We start from the raw sequence: 15,779 nt of genomic DNA, 5'->3' as shown, positions 1-15,779 counted from the left end.
CCAGGGCTTTAAGGACAATGGTTAAGGAATTCAAAATTAGAAATTTTGTCTTGAAAATGTAAGATGTTACATTTGACCAAGTAATGATTATACGGAGTACTTTTTATTAAAAACTTACTTATTTTAGGTGCTTAACCAATGCATTTAGGGCATTAGTTAGCATTCTCCAATTTTATTTATAACTTATAAACTTACAAAACTACACAGCATCCTTTTGATTTCTACCAAAAAAAACATTCTGTTGATTGCCGACAATCCTTTTCATAACCTGAACCCACAAAAAAGTTTCAGCTTATATTAACATTAACTTGATTGAAAAAATACATGTTATAAGTACAAGCCATTAAGTTAAATTTGGATTACTCATGTACAATAGTATATAAATTGAATTTGAATGGAAAAAAAAAAAAAGATTTTATTTAATATATAATTTATTTGTTTTGTTTAAGAGTATAGAGGAGTAGGAATTGTTTCTCCCTCTTATATGATTCTATAATGCTCAAATTAGGCAAAGTGGGACCTAAATTGTTACCACAAGGAAGGAATAAGATATTGTCATTGAGTGATTGTGCTTCCATTCATCATCCAATTAATAATAGGGAAATGCTACGCTGGATTCTTGTTGAGTAATCCAAACCCAACAAATGAGATTATGAGAACATGTTTCTTCATGTCCCTACATCCTCCCCCACCCAAAAAATAAAAGATAGATAAAATTACACTTTCTTTCATGAACTTGTGCATGAAGAAAATATAAGAATAAATTAGTTGAACATGAAAAGCAATTTTTCAAAACAAAAAGAAAAAGGAAAGTGTTCCTTATTTTATTTTTTTTGAATAAGGAAAGTATTCCCTTAATTAGTAGTAAAACAGCCGCCACATATGACATGATATTAGCTTATCTTAACTATAGAAGATGAAATGCTTGTCAAAAAGTAGAAAAGAAAATTAGTACTACTCTATTCAATAGATTTTTTATTTTTTTTTGTTAAAAGATGAAAGGGACAAGTATGATGTGAAAATTGAATCCTTTAAATATCAATATTGAAGACTTACTTGATCTACTTATAAAAATATTAATTAATTAAAAGATTTCAAAATTTACAATGATTAATTATCTTTCCCCTAAAAAAATGATTGATTATCTTTAAATACTTAAAAGAATGCGCATTATATATTTTTACAATTAAAAATATAACGGACTTATGAAAAAATTAAACAATATACTATAAAAATAAAGGAGTTTCTACCATTAAGTTAACACCTATTTCATAAATCATTAAGGTGTATAACTCATTAAAATAAGGTGTATCGGAACACCTATTTCATAAATCATTAAGTTAACGATCATTTTTATGTAATAAAGAGATATTTGTCGGCTTTTATATTTTAGAAAATATTATTTCATAAGAAAAAACATAATTTTATTCTTTATAAGAATCATACTAATTTTTTAACATTTTATAAAAAATAATCAATATTCACTATTATGAGTAATAAAAATTAAAAAAACTAGAATTTTGCTTTGCCGACACTTTTAAGAAATAAAATATAGTTATTATAATTATAAATAATAGAAAAAAAAATTCTTCTAAAAATATAATTCATTAAAATATAAATTTAAATATAGATGTACCGGTACACGCAAATATTTCGAGTGTACCGTAACACTCATAATTATCGACTTGGTGCTAAATAACGAGTTAATGAATCTCCTTCTTTTTGCCATTGAACTTCCCAATCAAATTCCTCGTAACACTCATAATTATCGACTTTACGTAGATCCCATTGTATTCCGGAAGACCGAAGCATCGGTCCTGATAACCCCCAGTTTATAACTTCCTCTCTACCAACAACACCTACGCCTTCAACTCGTTCTAAAAAAATTGGATTTCGCGTAAGTTAAAAGCAGAAATTAAACATAAACAAAATTATGGATAAGTCAGACAAATTTTTTCATTAGGTTCAACCATGCTCATCCTGGGACGAATCAAACTTACTTGAATAATATGATCAAATGTTATTAACTATGTGAGTTCCACATTAAATCTAGGATATGCAAAAAAATTAGGGCAAGCATGTTCTTGTTTTGATCAGATGTATTTGATGTTATCGAACTTCCCCTAATTTCTTGATATGGTCTACCAAACCACATGCAAGTTCCACATCTGATCCATCAATAGACCATATCAAGGCCCTTCAAAAACTTCAAGTACACAACATCAACATATGTGGCACTCTTTCAAAGAAGACGGTGGATCCCCGCAAGAAAAATAGGTACACCCAAACATTGCACTATTGATGCATGATGCTTGTTTATCTTTCAAATAATAATAGACATTGCCAAGTGCAAGCCTAGCTCCAAGAGTACAAAATTGATAGTGAATCAAAAACAATTTAACAGTTTGGTCTTTTAAATCAACAAAACTTTAAATAAAACAAAACAAAAAACAGCAAAACTTTAAAATAATCATCATGATTAAGAATTTAGATAAGTCTGTCAATTTTGTCATTGTAATTATCTCATTAATGTGATTGATATTTTTTAATTTTAAAAATCAAATTGTCTTAGTGTTAAAAGTCATTTATTAATGATTCACTTGGTAATGAAAAATTTAATATGAACCTCCGAAATGTCTTGACGTTACCTGGCTGAAAAGTCAAGGAACCCATAAATTTGCTTAGTATCTTGGATATGATAGGTCATTGTTAAAGCAGCCAGAAAGAGACAAACTCCTTATGTTTTGCTCCGATTTCTCCGTTACCTAACGGTTCAACACAGTCAAGATTCATGTCTTGTACATTTTCACAATTAATTGACAATCATATCCATATAAATTATTACAAAAATATAGTACATAAAAAACCATGTTAACATGTGTCTTAAACACACAAGTTACAAAAGAAATTGAAATTTCTTTTTTGTATTTTGAATTTAAACTTTTAAATTATCGAATACACGGCTGATAAGTTTTAATTTAAATTATTAAATACAGTATACACGGTTGATAAGTTTTAGCTTAATTTACAAAAATATCAAAATTGTTATGTGAAACGTTGTAACTGGAGTTTGAATTCTAAATATTTTACTTGTGAGTGTGAGTTTTCAATGACTACTGTCATTTCATCTATTTACAAAACAAAAATAGCAAATACAAATTATTTTTTTACATTTGGATTCTTAATATGTGCTCTAATTGAACACATTTGTTGTAGGAAAAAAAAATCAATAGTTCTCATAAAAATATTATAATAGTAATAAATAATATGTTTTAAATGCATTTCTAGTCCATCCATTTAAAACAAGAAAAATGTTAACAAGTGCCCTAAGGGCATTGTTTAAGAATATAAAAGTAGCAATTTTTGCCTTGGAAATTGTACGGTCGTGACTTTAACAAGTGTTTGATTTGTATTTTCAAGACATAATTTCTTTTTATGAGTTTCTTAAATAACGCTCTTAGGACACTTAACAAAAACACTTAAAATAAAATGAAGTTTTAATCCTCTAAATTAGAACATCAAGTGTAATATGGTCATTTTTATAAGAAGAAAAAAAGTGAAAACTTTTTTTAGGAAAAAAAAATAATCAACTCTTTGATCTTATAAACAAAATCTAACTAATTTTGACCTATTTAATGCTATTATTTTTTAATATATTCTTTATTTGATTTAAAAATATTTAATATAGATAGTTAAATGAGTTTTCAATTAAATATAACAATGATATTTTAGTAAATTTGACTTATATTTTACATAAAATTTAAAAAGCTAATTACCTTAAACTAGCTTTCTTTGTGACCGAATGCAATAGATTCGAGTCAATAAAAGTTGACACAAAATAAAAAATTGACTCACATAATATTTCACAATAACACGTTAGGCGTGTGAACTCTTTAATAGATGATGATACGTTGAGTCTCCTAGTACACTTGTCTAAACTTTATATTAAAACACATTATGTATATATTTTTTAAACACATATTTTTTTAGATATACAAAATGACAAAGTCATTATAAATTCATACGTATAAATGGGTGCGTCGTGTTTAAATTTCGATCTAACTTAACATTTCAGCATTTTTGTTGGTCAAACTAAAATACTATTTTTTTTGTAGTGGCCAAAATTTGAACCAAAAATCTTACGTATATTATAAAATGCCCTACCAACTATTTAGGTATCTAAGACACATTATTATACCTCTAACTTATTGTGACCCTAACATAATTGGAAAAGTATAAAAATCTGAGAATGCAAACGGTGTTGAATGTGTGAAGTCCCTACATAATACAGCTCAGCTACAAAACTTTAATGCATTCGTTTCCTTTCATTTCAATTCAATTCAATCTCGTGAAAACTATATGAAATAAATTGAACCCACAAAAATAATAAAGTTTACATTTTTACAGTTTTAAAAAAACACACACACACACACACAGTGTAGCAAGAGTCCCACTACAACTCATAGCAAATTAACAAAAAATCAACACTTTTTGTTAACTTTTATTCTCTTTCAAGAATCTCATTCCAATTAGCGTTCATCTTCTAAGGTAAGAATAAACATACCCTTTGAGTTTTTTTTCCTCAAATTTCATGTAAAGTTTAGTTTTTTACTTGCCTTTGACTTTGTTTTACAAGTTTGAGTATTAAAGATTTGTTTTTTAGTTCTTTTTTCATGTGGGTTTTTGGTTTTGAATTTTGGGTTTTTGTGTTTTTCTGTGTTGAAAGGGAAAAAGTGGTGTTTTGAATCTGTGAAGATGGGTTTGATTTCTGGGATTTTTATGGGGATGCTATTTGGCATAGCATTGATGGCAGGATGGGCTCGTATGATGAGGTATAGAAGTGCCAAGAGAATTGCAAAGGTATGGATAATGGTTTCATTGATTGGTATTGAAGATGATAAGTGTTGTTCTATTTATCGACTTTAATTTTGGTAATGAATGTTTAAAATTTAGTGTAGATTTATCTGGTGTAGTTGATGAAACGAAATTTAATCGGTGTGAGTTTTGTTGTTGTAAACAGTGTATTCTCTGTGTGTAACTGTAAAGACTAATCTCTTGAGCCAAGTAGGGTCACAATCGATGTCAAAGCTTTTCTTCCTGAGTTTTAAAGTTTGTTGTATTTCTAGAGCTGAATTTGAACCTAGGATCTCTAGTTAAGCTGGAAGAGAATTGAACTGTCTCATCTAAGCACTCTTGGGTTTAGTGTGTGGCTTTTTGAATTTCTCAAAATTAAGGATTGGGAGATATTGGGTTCATGGAGTTGCTAATGTGGATTATAGTAAAGCTTATTATATAGGTGAAAGGAAGACATTATAGGATGAAATATGGGGCATGCTTGGTTTGGCTTATTTGAGCTTATCTACTAGCATAAGGTTTGTGAGACTGTTTAGTAGAACTTATGAGAACAGCTTCTAACAATTTTCAAAAGCTTTTTTCAGCTTATTTCATAAGTTCTCTAATATAGCTTATAAAAACAAATTGTAGCATATAAAAAATTAATTTAACTTTATTTTATATTTTGCTATAGAAATAGCTTATGTGAGCTTATACATAAGCGCTTATCATGATGAGTGCCTGTGCTAGCTGCAAATAAGCTGTTTATCCAAACAGATGTCTCAAAACAAGCTTGTGTGAGAAGAGAATTGAGTATGCTTTTGTGAAGCTATTGGTTTAAGAGAGAGAACTGAGGAGATGCTTCATCAATTAATCACTGTCCTGCAGTAAAATGGAGAAGCAGACCATCTTGACTTTGAACTACTTTATTGCAGTAAAATGAAATCTTCCACTGCCTTCTACAACTGATGTAGTGTTTGGGATCTTGGTCTTTTAGTTCGCTAGGGTTGTTGTGGATAAGACTTACTTTTTAAGTGAAATTCGATTAGATTCAATTTATTTCGGATTGGATTGGTTTTTGGCTTCTTTTTGTTACTGTCTACAATATTGTTTTATGTTTTTTAGGAGAAATTTTTATGACCATAGAAAAGGGTTTACAGTACGTTATGGATATGTGCATTGTGGCCAACAATAGCAAACCTCAAATGAAGTTTGATAACTAGTCATTATGATACTAGTGGAGCATGTATATCAATAGTATTGTTTTCGATTCGTTTTGCATCATAGGAACCTAAAATCAATCGAATAGCGGTTTATTTGGTTTTTAACTTTTCGGTTTGGTTGTTGTAGTTTATGTTGGATTAGATATGAAAATCCCCTATAGCATCTAACTTCAGGAACAATTTCTCATACCCCTCTGTAAACAGAGCCATGAAACTGTGAACTGTATAAGATGGCTTGGTGGTATTGGGTGAGAAACTTAGGGGTTGGGTAACTTGGGTTCGGTCTCCACCCACTAAACTTTCTAACAGATACTAACAACTAACTCTTGTTGTATCAAAAAGATATCAAAAATAAAAGCGGAAGAAGAGAAATTTGAAAATTTAGCTTGCTAGTCACTGTCAAAATTATCATTATGTTCAACCATTTTTCTGGCCAAACTCTGTTACAGGGATATAAAAAAAGGTTTAATCCTGATGTTTCTAAAGCACTACATCTTTTCCCGGCCATCATAAAGTATCTTTTTTGCCCACCAACTCCCACGGCTTTCTAGCTTGGACCGACCAACTGGTGATTTCCAACAAGTGTCTCTGCATTTTGGAAGCAGAGGCCAAATAAAAGTGAGACTAAGATGGCTGACGGGAGTGCCACAAATCAGCTGGTCACCGGCCATTTTGAAGCATGGGTACGTACCAGTACCGGGTACGCGTACGGCTGTACGTATCGAACCGTACCCATTTTTACTTGGTTGATTCGCGGTAGTAGATTCAGCAGAAACGTACATACTGGGAAAATAGCGGAAATTGCTTTGATTTTTTTGTTGTATTTCATTTCTCTCTATTGCTTTAGATGAAAATAATAGAGCGGCGAACAAAAAAAGTAAATTTCTGAAGCACGATGGTAGAAGTGTGGTTAAACATATGGTTAAAGTACAAGCAATATTATATTGTTTTTTATTATTATTGATTTTTTTTTTCCTTTTCACAGCATGTTTTACAACAACGATGGTAGTAATTCACTAAAGAAAAGTACTAACTTTTAATTACTTTATATATTTTATATTAACGTACCCGTACCTTCAATTTTTAAGATTTGCTGTATTTCGTACCAGTACTACTGGTACCCGTACCGGGTACCATACCCGTACATATGCATCATAGCTGGCCGGGCTATCCGATAGTCTGGTACTCACTGCCATTAGACTGAATCAGGTAGACAGTCAAATCTCTTACAACCGGTTACCGAGGCAGAAAGTGATAGTCTAAATGCCGGTTCGGGTATGTTAATAGATAAGGTGAAGTACGCCGAGCTTTTGACTCTTAACAATGTTATTTAACGGTCTTCCTATCCGGAAGGCATTATATCACCATAGGGCTACCTTGTTAGAGGTAGTCCTATCTGTCCCTTGTCATAGCAGGCCTCATCTGTTAAGGCTGAGACATGTTAGGTGCAGTTAAGCCATTTTCAGACCCATAACATTACATTTAAGTTGCTTGGTCCTTCCCCATTGATAGCTAGATTTTAAGGGAGAGTTCTCCAAGTGCTGGAATAATTATCAATTGGGTATCCGAGCTGGTTTCTGGTGGCTCGGAAATGGCTACCTATAAAAGGGCTGACGGAAAGGCTGAGTAATGCGTCACAGAGTGCAACTGCCGGGATGTAGGCTCTGAGGAGTGGTACTATGATACAAACTTGGGTATTATGGGGCTCTCATGTCCCACATCAAGCAGTATGGGATGCTTGGTGAAATATTTAAGTGACTTGGTTCTTTCCCTTTGATAGCTAACTTTTAAGGAAGAGTTCCCCTGGTGCTTAAATACTTATCAGAGGGCTCATATGATGATGAATGCTAGGACATTAATTGGGATATCATATTGAGTTCTCTTCATCGCTGACCATTTTTTCTATTAAAATAAGCATCCTGTTTTAATTTGTTGGTATGTTTTTCTTGTCTACTCTTGACATTTGTCATTCTTTTGTTTTGAAGGCTGTTGACATCAAAATCCTTGGATCCCTCAACAGAGAAGATTTAAAGAAAATTTGTGGGGAGAATCTTCCTGAATGGATATCTTTTCCTGTATATGAGCAGGTGAGACTTTTCCATTTCTATATATTACCTGGCACTTGAAACTATTTTATGTGCGCTTATTATTTGAGTAACTCTGTTGTTCCTGACTCTCTGTTGCATCACCTTTTTTCAGGTGAAATGGCTAAACAAGCTCCTGAGCAAGCTTTGGCCATTTGTAGCAGAAGTGAGTATGCCTGGTTGTTCATTTTGTTTAACAATTTACAACTGTTTGTGTGGTATCAATTTCTTGCTAGATTTATTTCATGTTAGATGTTAGAACTTAGGTCTTGTTTAGATAAGCAACTTAATTAAGAGCCTATAGAATACATGGTTATCATCTAAGCTCTTATGTATGAGCAATTTTTTTATAGAAAAGATAAAATAAAATAAAACTGTTCATATAGGCTATACGATATTTTCCTGAGCTATCCTGGAGAGATTATTAAAATAAGAATGTCATATGCTGTTTTCATAAACTCTCCAAAACAATCTTGCAAGTGCTTAATACTTACCTTGTTTTTGTTCTGTAATTGGGCATGTCATTTTGCACAATATGTTTTATTTGTAATCAAAATTGCATACAACACCCCATTGACATGATAAGCATTTGTGAGACTGTTTGGGAGATATTATGAAAACAGCTTATGACATATCTATAAGCTGGTTTTGGCTTATTTTCATAAACTCTCCAGGATATATCTTTTGAAAATAACTTATAGCTTACATGAAACCAGTTTAATTTTATTTCATCTTCTGTTATTGAAATAGCTTATACATAAGCACTTATATGATAAATGCTTATGCTATAAGCGCTTAATTAAGTTGTTTGTCCAAAAAGTGGTTTACCCCTGGTCTGTTTAAATATATGACTTGGTTGTAATGGATTTTGTTGACCATTAGGCCGCAACAATGGTGATCAAGGAATCTGTTGAACCTCTACTGGAAGAGTACAGACCTCCTGGAATTACTTCATTGAAGTTCAGCAAGCTGTCACTTGGAAACGTAGCTCCAAAAATTGAAGGTATTACCAAAACATCAGTGTTTCCTATTTACATTCTTTTCCCTGGTAAGGTGATGTTTGTTTCAGCTTATTTTTCGGGGAATAATCAGCTTTTTCTTTACATAAATGAAAAGTAATTATCTCCTTAAAGTAAGCTATATGACATGAATAAATAAAATAAATATGGATTTTAATGTGGCTTAAAGATGAATGTAATTCTTGTCATACACTGCTATAAGACTTCAATCCAGTGATTGACTCGGTTAGGGCACTGAAAATATATAGGATTAGCCCGATTATACTTATATATAAAAACATTGACCGAAAATATTTTTGTTTAAATAAAATAGGTGGTAGATATCAAAACTTTAGTGTAGCAGAAGATAGCTATTAAATCTACTGCCTGTGCCCGAGTTCAATCCTCACCAATTCAGTTTTGGGATTTTTTATACAAATATATAAAGAGAATGGACATATTCATCTGAAGGCTAGTGTGGTGTAGGGCTGCGCCTCTCTCATCGGTTCAATTCCCACTTCAATGAATTGGACTAACTCAACTGATTCTAAGGGCTGAGTTTGACAATGTAATCACAATAACATAAATCCTCCACAAGCTTGACCGGGTCCACTAGTCATGGGACTCTGTTTCCGGTCAAACTGATCCGGACGGTCAGAACATTCCGGATCAAATAGAACCATACACTATCAAGCCTTTCGACAATAATGTTTTTTTGTCAAAATCCATATAAAGTATATGGAAGCGTTGCATAAATAAGATTGTTTATTAACTGCTGACTTTTTTCTTCTGCAAAAAGTGTATTTAAATTACTTATGGAGCTGTTATTAACTGCTAATTTTGACACCGCATTCAGTAAGACTACTATCTCCATCCCTAAATATAAGATCTTGAGAAATTCCTTTTTCCTTTTTATAAGACCCCCTTCAAATTTTCAACTCAATTAATTATTTCTTTATTAAAACACCCCTAATAAATTAAGCAATACATACTGTAAAGGATAAACTTGGAAAACAATAATAATTGCTAATAAATTAAATATTTTTATCAACTTTTTTAATTCTCATGATTTAGTTAATAGGGTCGGTCCTATATTTAGGAATGCAGGTAATATGTAAATGCAATTTATCATAGGACCTTTGTGTTTCTTACTGCGATGTTATACAACTTTTTTATATGTATTTCAATTTATCATAAGACCACTGTATGCAATGTTATATAACAAGTTATTTATAACACTGCAATGTTGTAAATATTTTTGTATGTAAAAAACTCATATGTGCATAATTTCACCATCCATACAGGTATTCGTGTGCAGAGTCTTACCAAAGGTCAAATCATAATGGACGTAGATCTCCGCTGGGGTGGTGATCCCAGTATTATTTTGGCTGTCGAAGCTGCCCTTGTTGCATCAATCCCTATTCAGGTTTGCTTAGCAGAATGTTTTCTGTTGAATACAAATATCACCAGTCCCTTTTTTATTTTTGTCAAAATTTGATTTTTACTGCTTTTGTTTGCTTCAGTTGAAGGATCTAAAAGTTTTCACCATTGCCCGTGTTATATTCCAACTTGCTGAAGAGATCCCTTGCATTTCTGCTGTTGTTGTTGCTCTTCTTGCTGAGGTAATCTTTCAGGGATGTTGAGGGAAATTAAATTAGTGTGTATGTGAAGGCATGAAATTACATATGAAAGTGTATAATGGCTTATTTCTTAAGATTTCATTAAAAACAACGTACTTGGTTTTTCCAATATCTCATTTAGAGTCAAGTGGACTGGTGTAAATATAGTTTAAAGCATTTGGTTTGATCATTAATTACTTGATGCGGCATGGTCATGTCGTCCCTACGAGATAGGATTGTTGCGACAATATTTTTCCTTTTTCTATAAGAATTTGTGCATCACTTAGACAATGGTTGGTTAAAGCCAAAACCAAAAAGGTGGGTAATAGGTCACTTCACATTAAACATATATCACTTGCATTTGAATATCAACTTTGTTGAGAGTCTCACATTGGATGAGATATGTTATGAAAATGAGTTTTTAAGTGAGAAACATCTCTCACCTTACAAGCTGATTTTGCAGGGTTTAGTTAAGCACAATCCAAATTCTAAGATGGTATTATAGCATGAGTAAAATCCGTTGGTCACCCACTATCTGGTCACTTGGGTCACATTCCATATGTCCAGCCTAGACGTGAGGAGGGTGTGTTGTGAGTACCTACCGTATTGGATGATATATGACTTGAAAATGAGTTTATAAGTGGGAGGCATCTCTCACCTTAAAAGCCGGTTTTGTAGTGTTTAGGTAGGCCCTATCCGAATTATAAAAGCTTCACTGGTTCACCTAAGTGATGAAGTTAGGGCCATCATTAAGACCATGAACCTTTCAAGATTGTAAATAGGGGGATGCAATCTTTTATATAATTAAACTGTCCACTCTTGGCGCAAATTGATATTCTAATTGAATGTTTCAAAACATTATCATCCTTGCCAAATACATGATTCCATCTTAACTGACTTTTCTGTTAAAATTGAATCAGCCAAAGCCGAGAATTGATTATACTCTGAAAGCTGTTGGTGGAAGTTTAACTGCTCTTCCTGGAATTTCAGATATGATTGATGTGAGTTCTATCTGCTGTGTTGCTCTTTCCCTGTACTGTTTAAGCAACATTTGCAACGTTGTTCTTTCCCTGTACTGTTTAAGCAACATTTGTAACGCTAATTTTATTTTTACTTTTCATTTTGTAGGATACTGTGAACACAATTGTTACTGATATGCTCCAATGGCCACATAGGATTGTTGTTCCACTTGGTGGTATCCCTGTTGATATTAGGTAAATATGAATATTGCAAGAGTTTTGCCCTTTTTTTTCTTTCTGATTGTAGATGACAATTTCAATTTGAGTTTGAAATTTACTTCTGAGTGATACTTTTGTTTTCTTTCATGCAGTGACTTGGAGCTTAAACCTCATGGAAGCCTTAAAGTGACTATTGTGAAAGCGACCGATTTAAAAAATATGGAAATGATTGGAAAATCTGATCCTTATGTTGTTCTGTACATTCGACCTTTATTCAAGGTTAAAACCAAGGTTATTAACAACAACTTGAATCCTGTTTGGGATCAAACATTTGAGTTGATTGCAGAAGACAAGGAGACCCAGTCACTCATTCTTGAGGTTTTTTATGCTGCTCTCTTCTTCCACCTTTCTTATGGTTTTATGCTAAATCCTTTGTTTCCAAACCATCTCCTCTTAAAGTATACTAAAATTTGAATCACTGATACTATGGATTGAAGGTATGTCTGGTCTCCGAAACCGACACGACTAAATTCAATTAATTCATTTTCTCAAATTACTATTATTGCATGTGTCATTGTCAGTGTCATGTCAGGTGTCTGTGTTGTGTTTGTGTCTGTGTCTGCGTCTATGTCAGTGATTCATAGATGCTAATTACATAGAGAAAAGAGAATATGCATTATCAGTGTAAATTCGTTTTACACTGATGTCCAATGAAAATTTAGTATTTAACAATTATTATTAAAATACAGTTATAAAATGAGCTTACTTGGCAATATGATGAGATTTTATAGGACATCGGTGTAAAACTAATTGACATCGACAAAAGACTCGAGTCGTCATTAAACTCAATTACATAATGGAAGAAATTTAAGATGATTTTATTTCATATATTACATACAGTTCTGACATATTAGTATATGATGATTATTAGAATCATATTATATATTTCTTGGTATGCATGAGTACTCGTTTCATAGCTCTGGTGTTTTGAACCTCTAATTCTGATCCTAGAGCCATTATTTTTCATAAGCTATATTTTCTTTGTAATTAGAATTCCTCTGTTGTATATACTTCCTCCATCCCACAATATAAGTCACTTTAGCAAATGGCACATGAATTAAGAAATGTAGCTAATTTCGTTGATTTTATAAAAATTCTGAGTTAAGATTAACCTTCATTAGTGGTACGAGAAAGAGAGATTACATGAACTGGAAAAGGAAGAGTAATAAAATATATAGTGAGGGATACAATAGGAAAAAAAAATGACTTATATTGTGGGATGGAGCATTTTACACCACCTTATGAAAATTCCGGGATACGACTAAAATATTGACAAATGTTACTTTTTTTTTTAACTCAGTTCAAAACAGGGTGTCATTTCTCTACATATAGTTTTAGATTTTAATATTTTTTTGAAATATTTTTTTGTTTTCTCTCCCCATAACTTGGCAAAAATTGTTTAGAGTGTATCGACTATACACTAACAAACAGTGTAAAAAAGTTTTATACAGCCATCCAACCATATCTTACCGGGATACTAGTATGTTGTCACTGTCTAAAATATCTCAACAAATATCTACTGAATGGGATATAATTAGATGAGTATGTAATTAATTTTTCAAAGTCTATGCATAGTCATTAAACTCTTGTTTATATATCCTACTTGATTTAATACAACTAACATAAATGCATGACTCTCATAACAGGTTTTTGATGAAGACATTGGGCAAGATAAGCGACTGGGAATCGTAAAATTACCCCTTATTGAATTGGAAGTACAAACTGAAAAAGAGCTTGAATTGAGGCTGCTGTCATCGCTTGATACACTCAAGGTGAAAGATAAGAAGGATCGAGGAACCTTGACCGTAAAGGTACATGCAGTGATCTAGTTATTTATATTTGACTGGGCCATTGCTGTGAGGCTGCACATAGTATATTTTATACGTTTGGGTGGAAACTGAGAAATGGAATGAGAAAGTGTTTTTTTTTTCTTTCTTTACTTTAGGTTTTTGGTCTTATTATTAATGTTTATTATTGAGATTATCGACTAGGAATATGGCCGGAATTCTCCTTATAAGGCTTGGGCAATCCTTACTTCTTTAGCTGACTTTTGGAGTTGATTTAGGCCTAATTCTCAACTTTTGGATTTTTTTTTTTAAACTCGGTATTTGGCCCAACGACAGACTAATCCGGGGGGGGACCAATCCCACTGTTCACTAGAGAGGCCCCCATTTAAAGCCAGATCTCAGCTTCTGGACTTATTTTAAGCTATTCTATTGTTCACTTATAGCCCCTTTTATCCCCTAGGTGCTAGCGCAGTGCTGACTGTCTAGCTTTATAATTGAAAGTAATGAAGTTTGAATGTTCCAAAGGGAAAGTGTGATCTAGGGCCTCCCCCTTCCTCTTAACAAATACTCCTTCCGTCCCTTATTATATGACACACTTTTGAGATGTCGAAGTCCCTTAATATAACTCTCTTTTGAAAATTTCAAATGGCATTAATAATTTCTTTACAAAAACACTTCTTAAGAAACATCGTGTAGGGCCAGTAATTTCCCCCCTCCCATATTTATCAAAAAAACAGAAACTAGATAGACGGACATTCCTTTTGCTCATTATCAGACAATCACTTATTAAGAAACGTCGTGTAGGGCCAGTAATTTCTTTAGTTTATTAAAAATAATAACGGGATTGAAATTTCAGGTCCTGTATTACCAATTTAACAAAGAGGAACAATTGGCTGCACTAGAAGCAGAAAAAGCTATATTAGAAGAAAGGAAGAAACTGAAAGCTGCCGGCGTCATAGGTAGCACAATGGATGCAGTAGGGTCAGGTGTTGGACTAGTCGGAAGTGGCATTGGACTAGTCGGAACTGGCATTGGCGCCGGAGCTGGACTTGTCGGAAGCGGCATTGGTGCTGGAGCTGGACTTGTTGGCAGTGGTTTTGGAGCCTTTGGTAGCGGACTTAGCAAGGCAGGAAAGTTTATGGGAAGGACCATAACAGGTCATAGTGGTTCTAGAAGGAGTGGTTCGTCAACTCCAGTTCATAATCCACAGGAAAATGGTAGTCCAAAAAAGACTCAATAATTCTTGCTTGTATACTGAAACAATGAATTGAATGGAACTTGCAGGTTAAGCAACCTTTGGTAATTGACAAATTTGTCTTGTTGATTGATAGCAGAAATGTCAATTCAGTACAGTTGTATTGTATCATCTTTATTTGTATATTATGTTTGACTTTGATGTGTAATATTAACAGATTGTAAACATTCCTTATTTCTTACAAATCAATGTGATTCAAAAGACACAAAATTGTTGCTAAAATGATTAAGAAAGATTTAGAGATTAATGAGTTGAATTCAAATATGGTTTATGATAGAGAGCATTATGACATAATTTGATCCATATAGCCGACACTGTGTAATGAGATAAGACTTGGTTGTTGTTGTAAATGATTGGAGATTTCAATTATTGATGTTTGTGTAAATAATCTAAACTCTCGGCTTGATTAGGTTCAATTTTTGACCATTTGTGTAGCAATAATCTTAACATCTACTCCCTCCGATCACAATTTTAAACAAAAAACTACTTTTTAGGTTCCTTCAATAATTAATGTATTCGGTTTATATATAAATTAGATATGGTAGTAATTCAATGAACCTAAAAAATTATTTTTTGTTTATAAATGTGTCTAGAGGAAGTAAGTTGGATCTCTTAAAAGTCGCCATAAATGCAAAATCCCAAATTTAAAATGATATTGAAGTATCATCGTAAAAAATGTCTTACTAACTTATCTCCAAAGACACACATGTTAATAACTTCAATATAAATTTTACATAATTTT

General features: G+C 32.5%; 1 protein-coding gene across 1 annotated transcript; it reads left to right on the top strand.

Annotated features, from left to right (window-relative positions):
• Positions 1–4,318: 4,318 nt before the first annotated feature.
• LOC11446328 (calcium-dependent lipid-binding protein) lies at positions 4,319–15,247 on the top strand. The gene is made up of 12 exons (XM_003627606.4): positions 4,319–4,548; positions 4,727–4,860; positions 8,042–8,143; positions 8,256–8,306; positions 9,023–9,143; positions 10,443–10,564; positions 10,662–10,760; positions 11,678–11,758; positions 11,886–11,971; positions 12,088–12,313; positions 13,642–13,806; positions 14,639–15,247. Exons 2-12 carry the CDS (start codon positions 4,756–4,758, stop codon positions 15,020–15,022), a joined length of 1,542 nt encoding a protein of 513 aa, XP_003627654.1. The 5' UTR covers positions 4,319–4,548; positions 4,727–4,755; the 3' UTR covers positions 15,023–15,247.
• The last annotated feature ends 532 nt before the right edge of the window (positions 15,248–15,779 follow it).

This window comes from Medicago truncatula, chromosome 8 (assembly GCF_003473485.1).
Source record: "Medicago truncatula cultivar Jemalong A17 chromosome 8, MtrunA17r5.0-ANR, whole genome shotgun sequence".
NCBI lineage: Eukaryota > Viridiplantae > Streptophyta > Magnoliopsida > Fabales > Fabaceae > Medicago > Medicago truncatula.
This window is presented reverse-complemented; position numbering and strand designations above follow the sequence as displayed.

Coding starts and splice junctions, on each gene's coding strand:
- LOC11446328 (XM_003627606.4), top strand. CDS start 4,756: ATGGGTTTGATTTCTGGGATTTTTATGGGGATGCTATTTGGCATAGCA. Junction 8,307..9,022: donor TTTGGCCATTTGTAGCAGAA/GTGAGTATGCCT, acceptor GTTGACCATTAG/GCCGCAACAATGGTGATCAA. Junction 9,144..10,442: donor CGTAGCTCCAAAAATTGAAG/GTATTACCAAAA, acceptor CCATCCATACAG/GTATTCGTGTGCAGAGTCTT.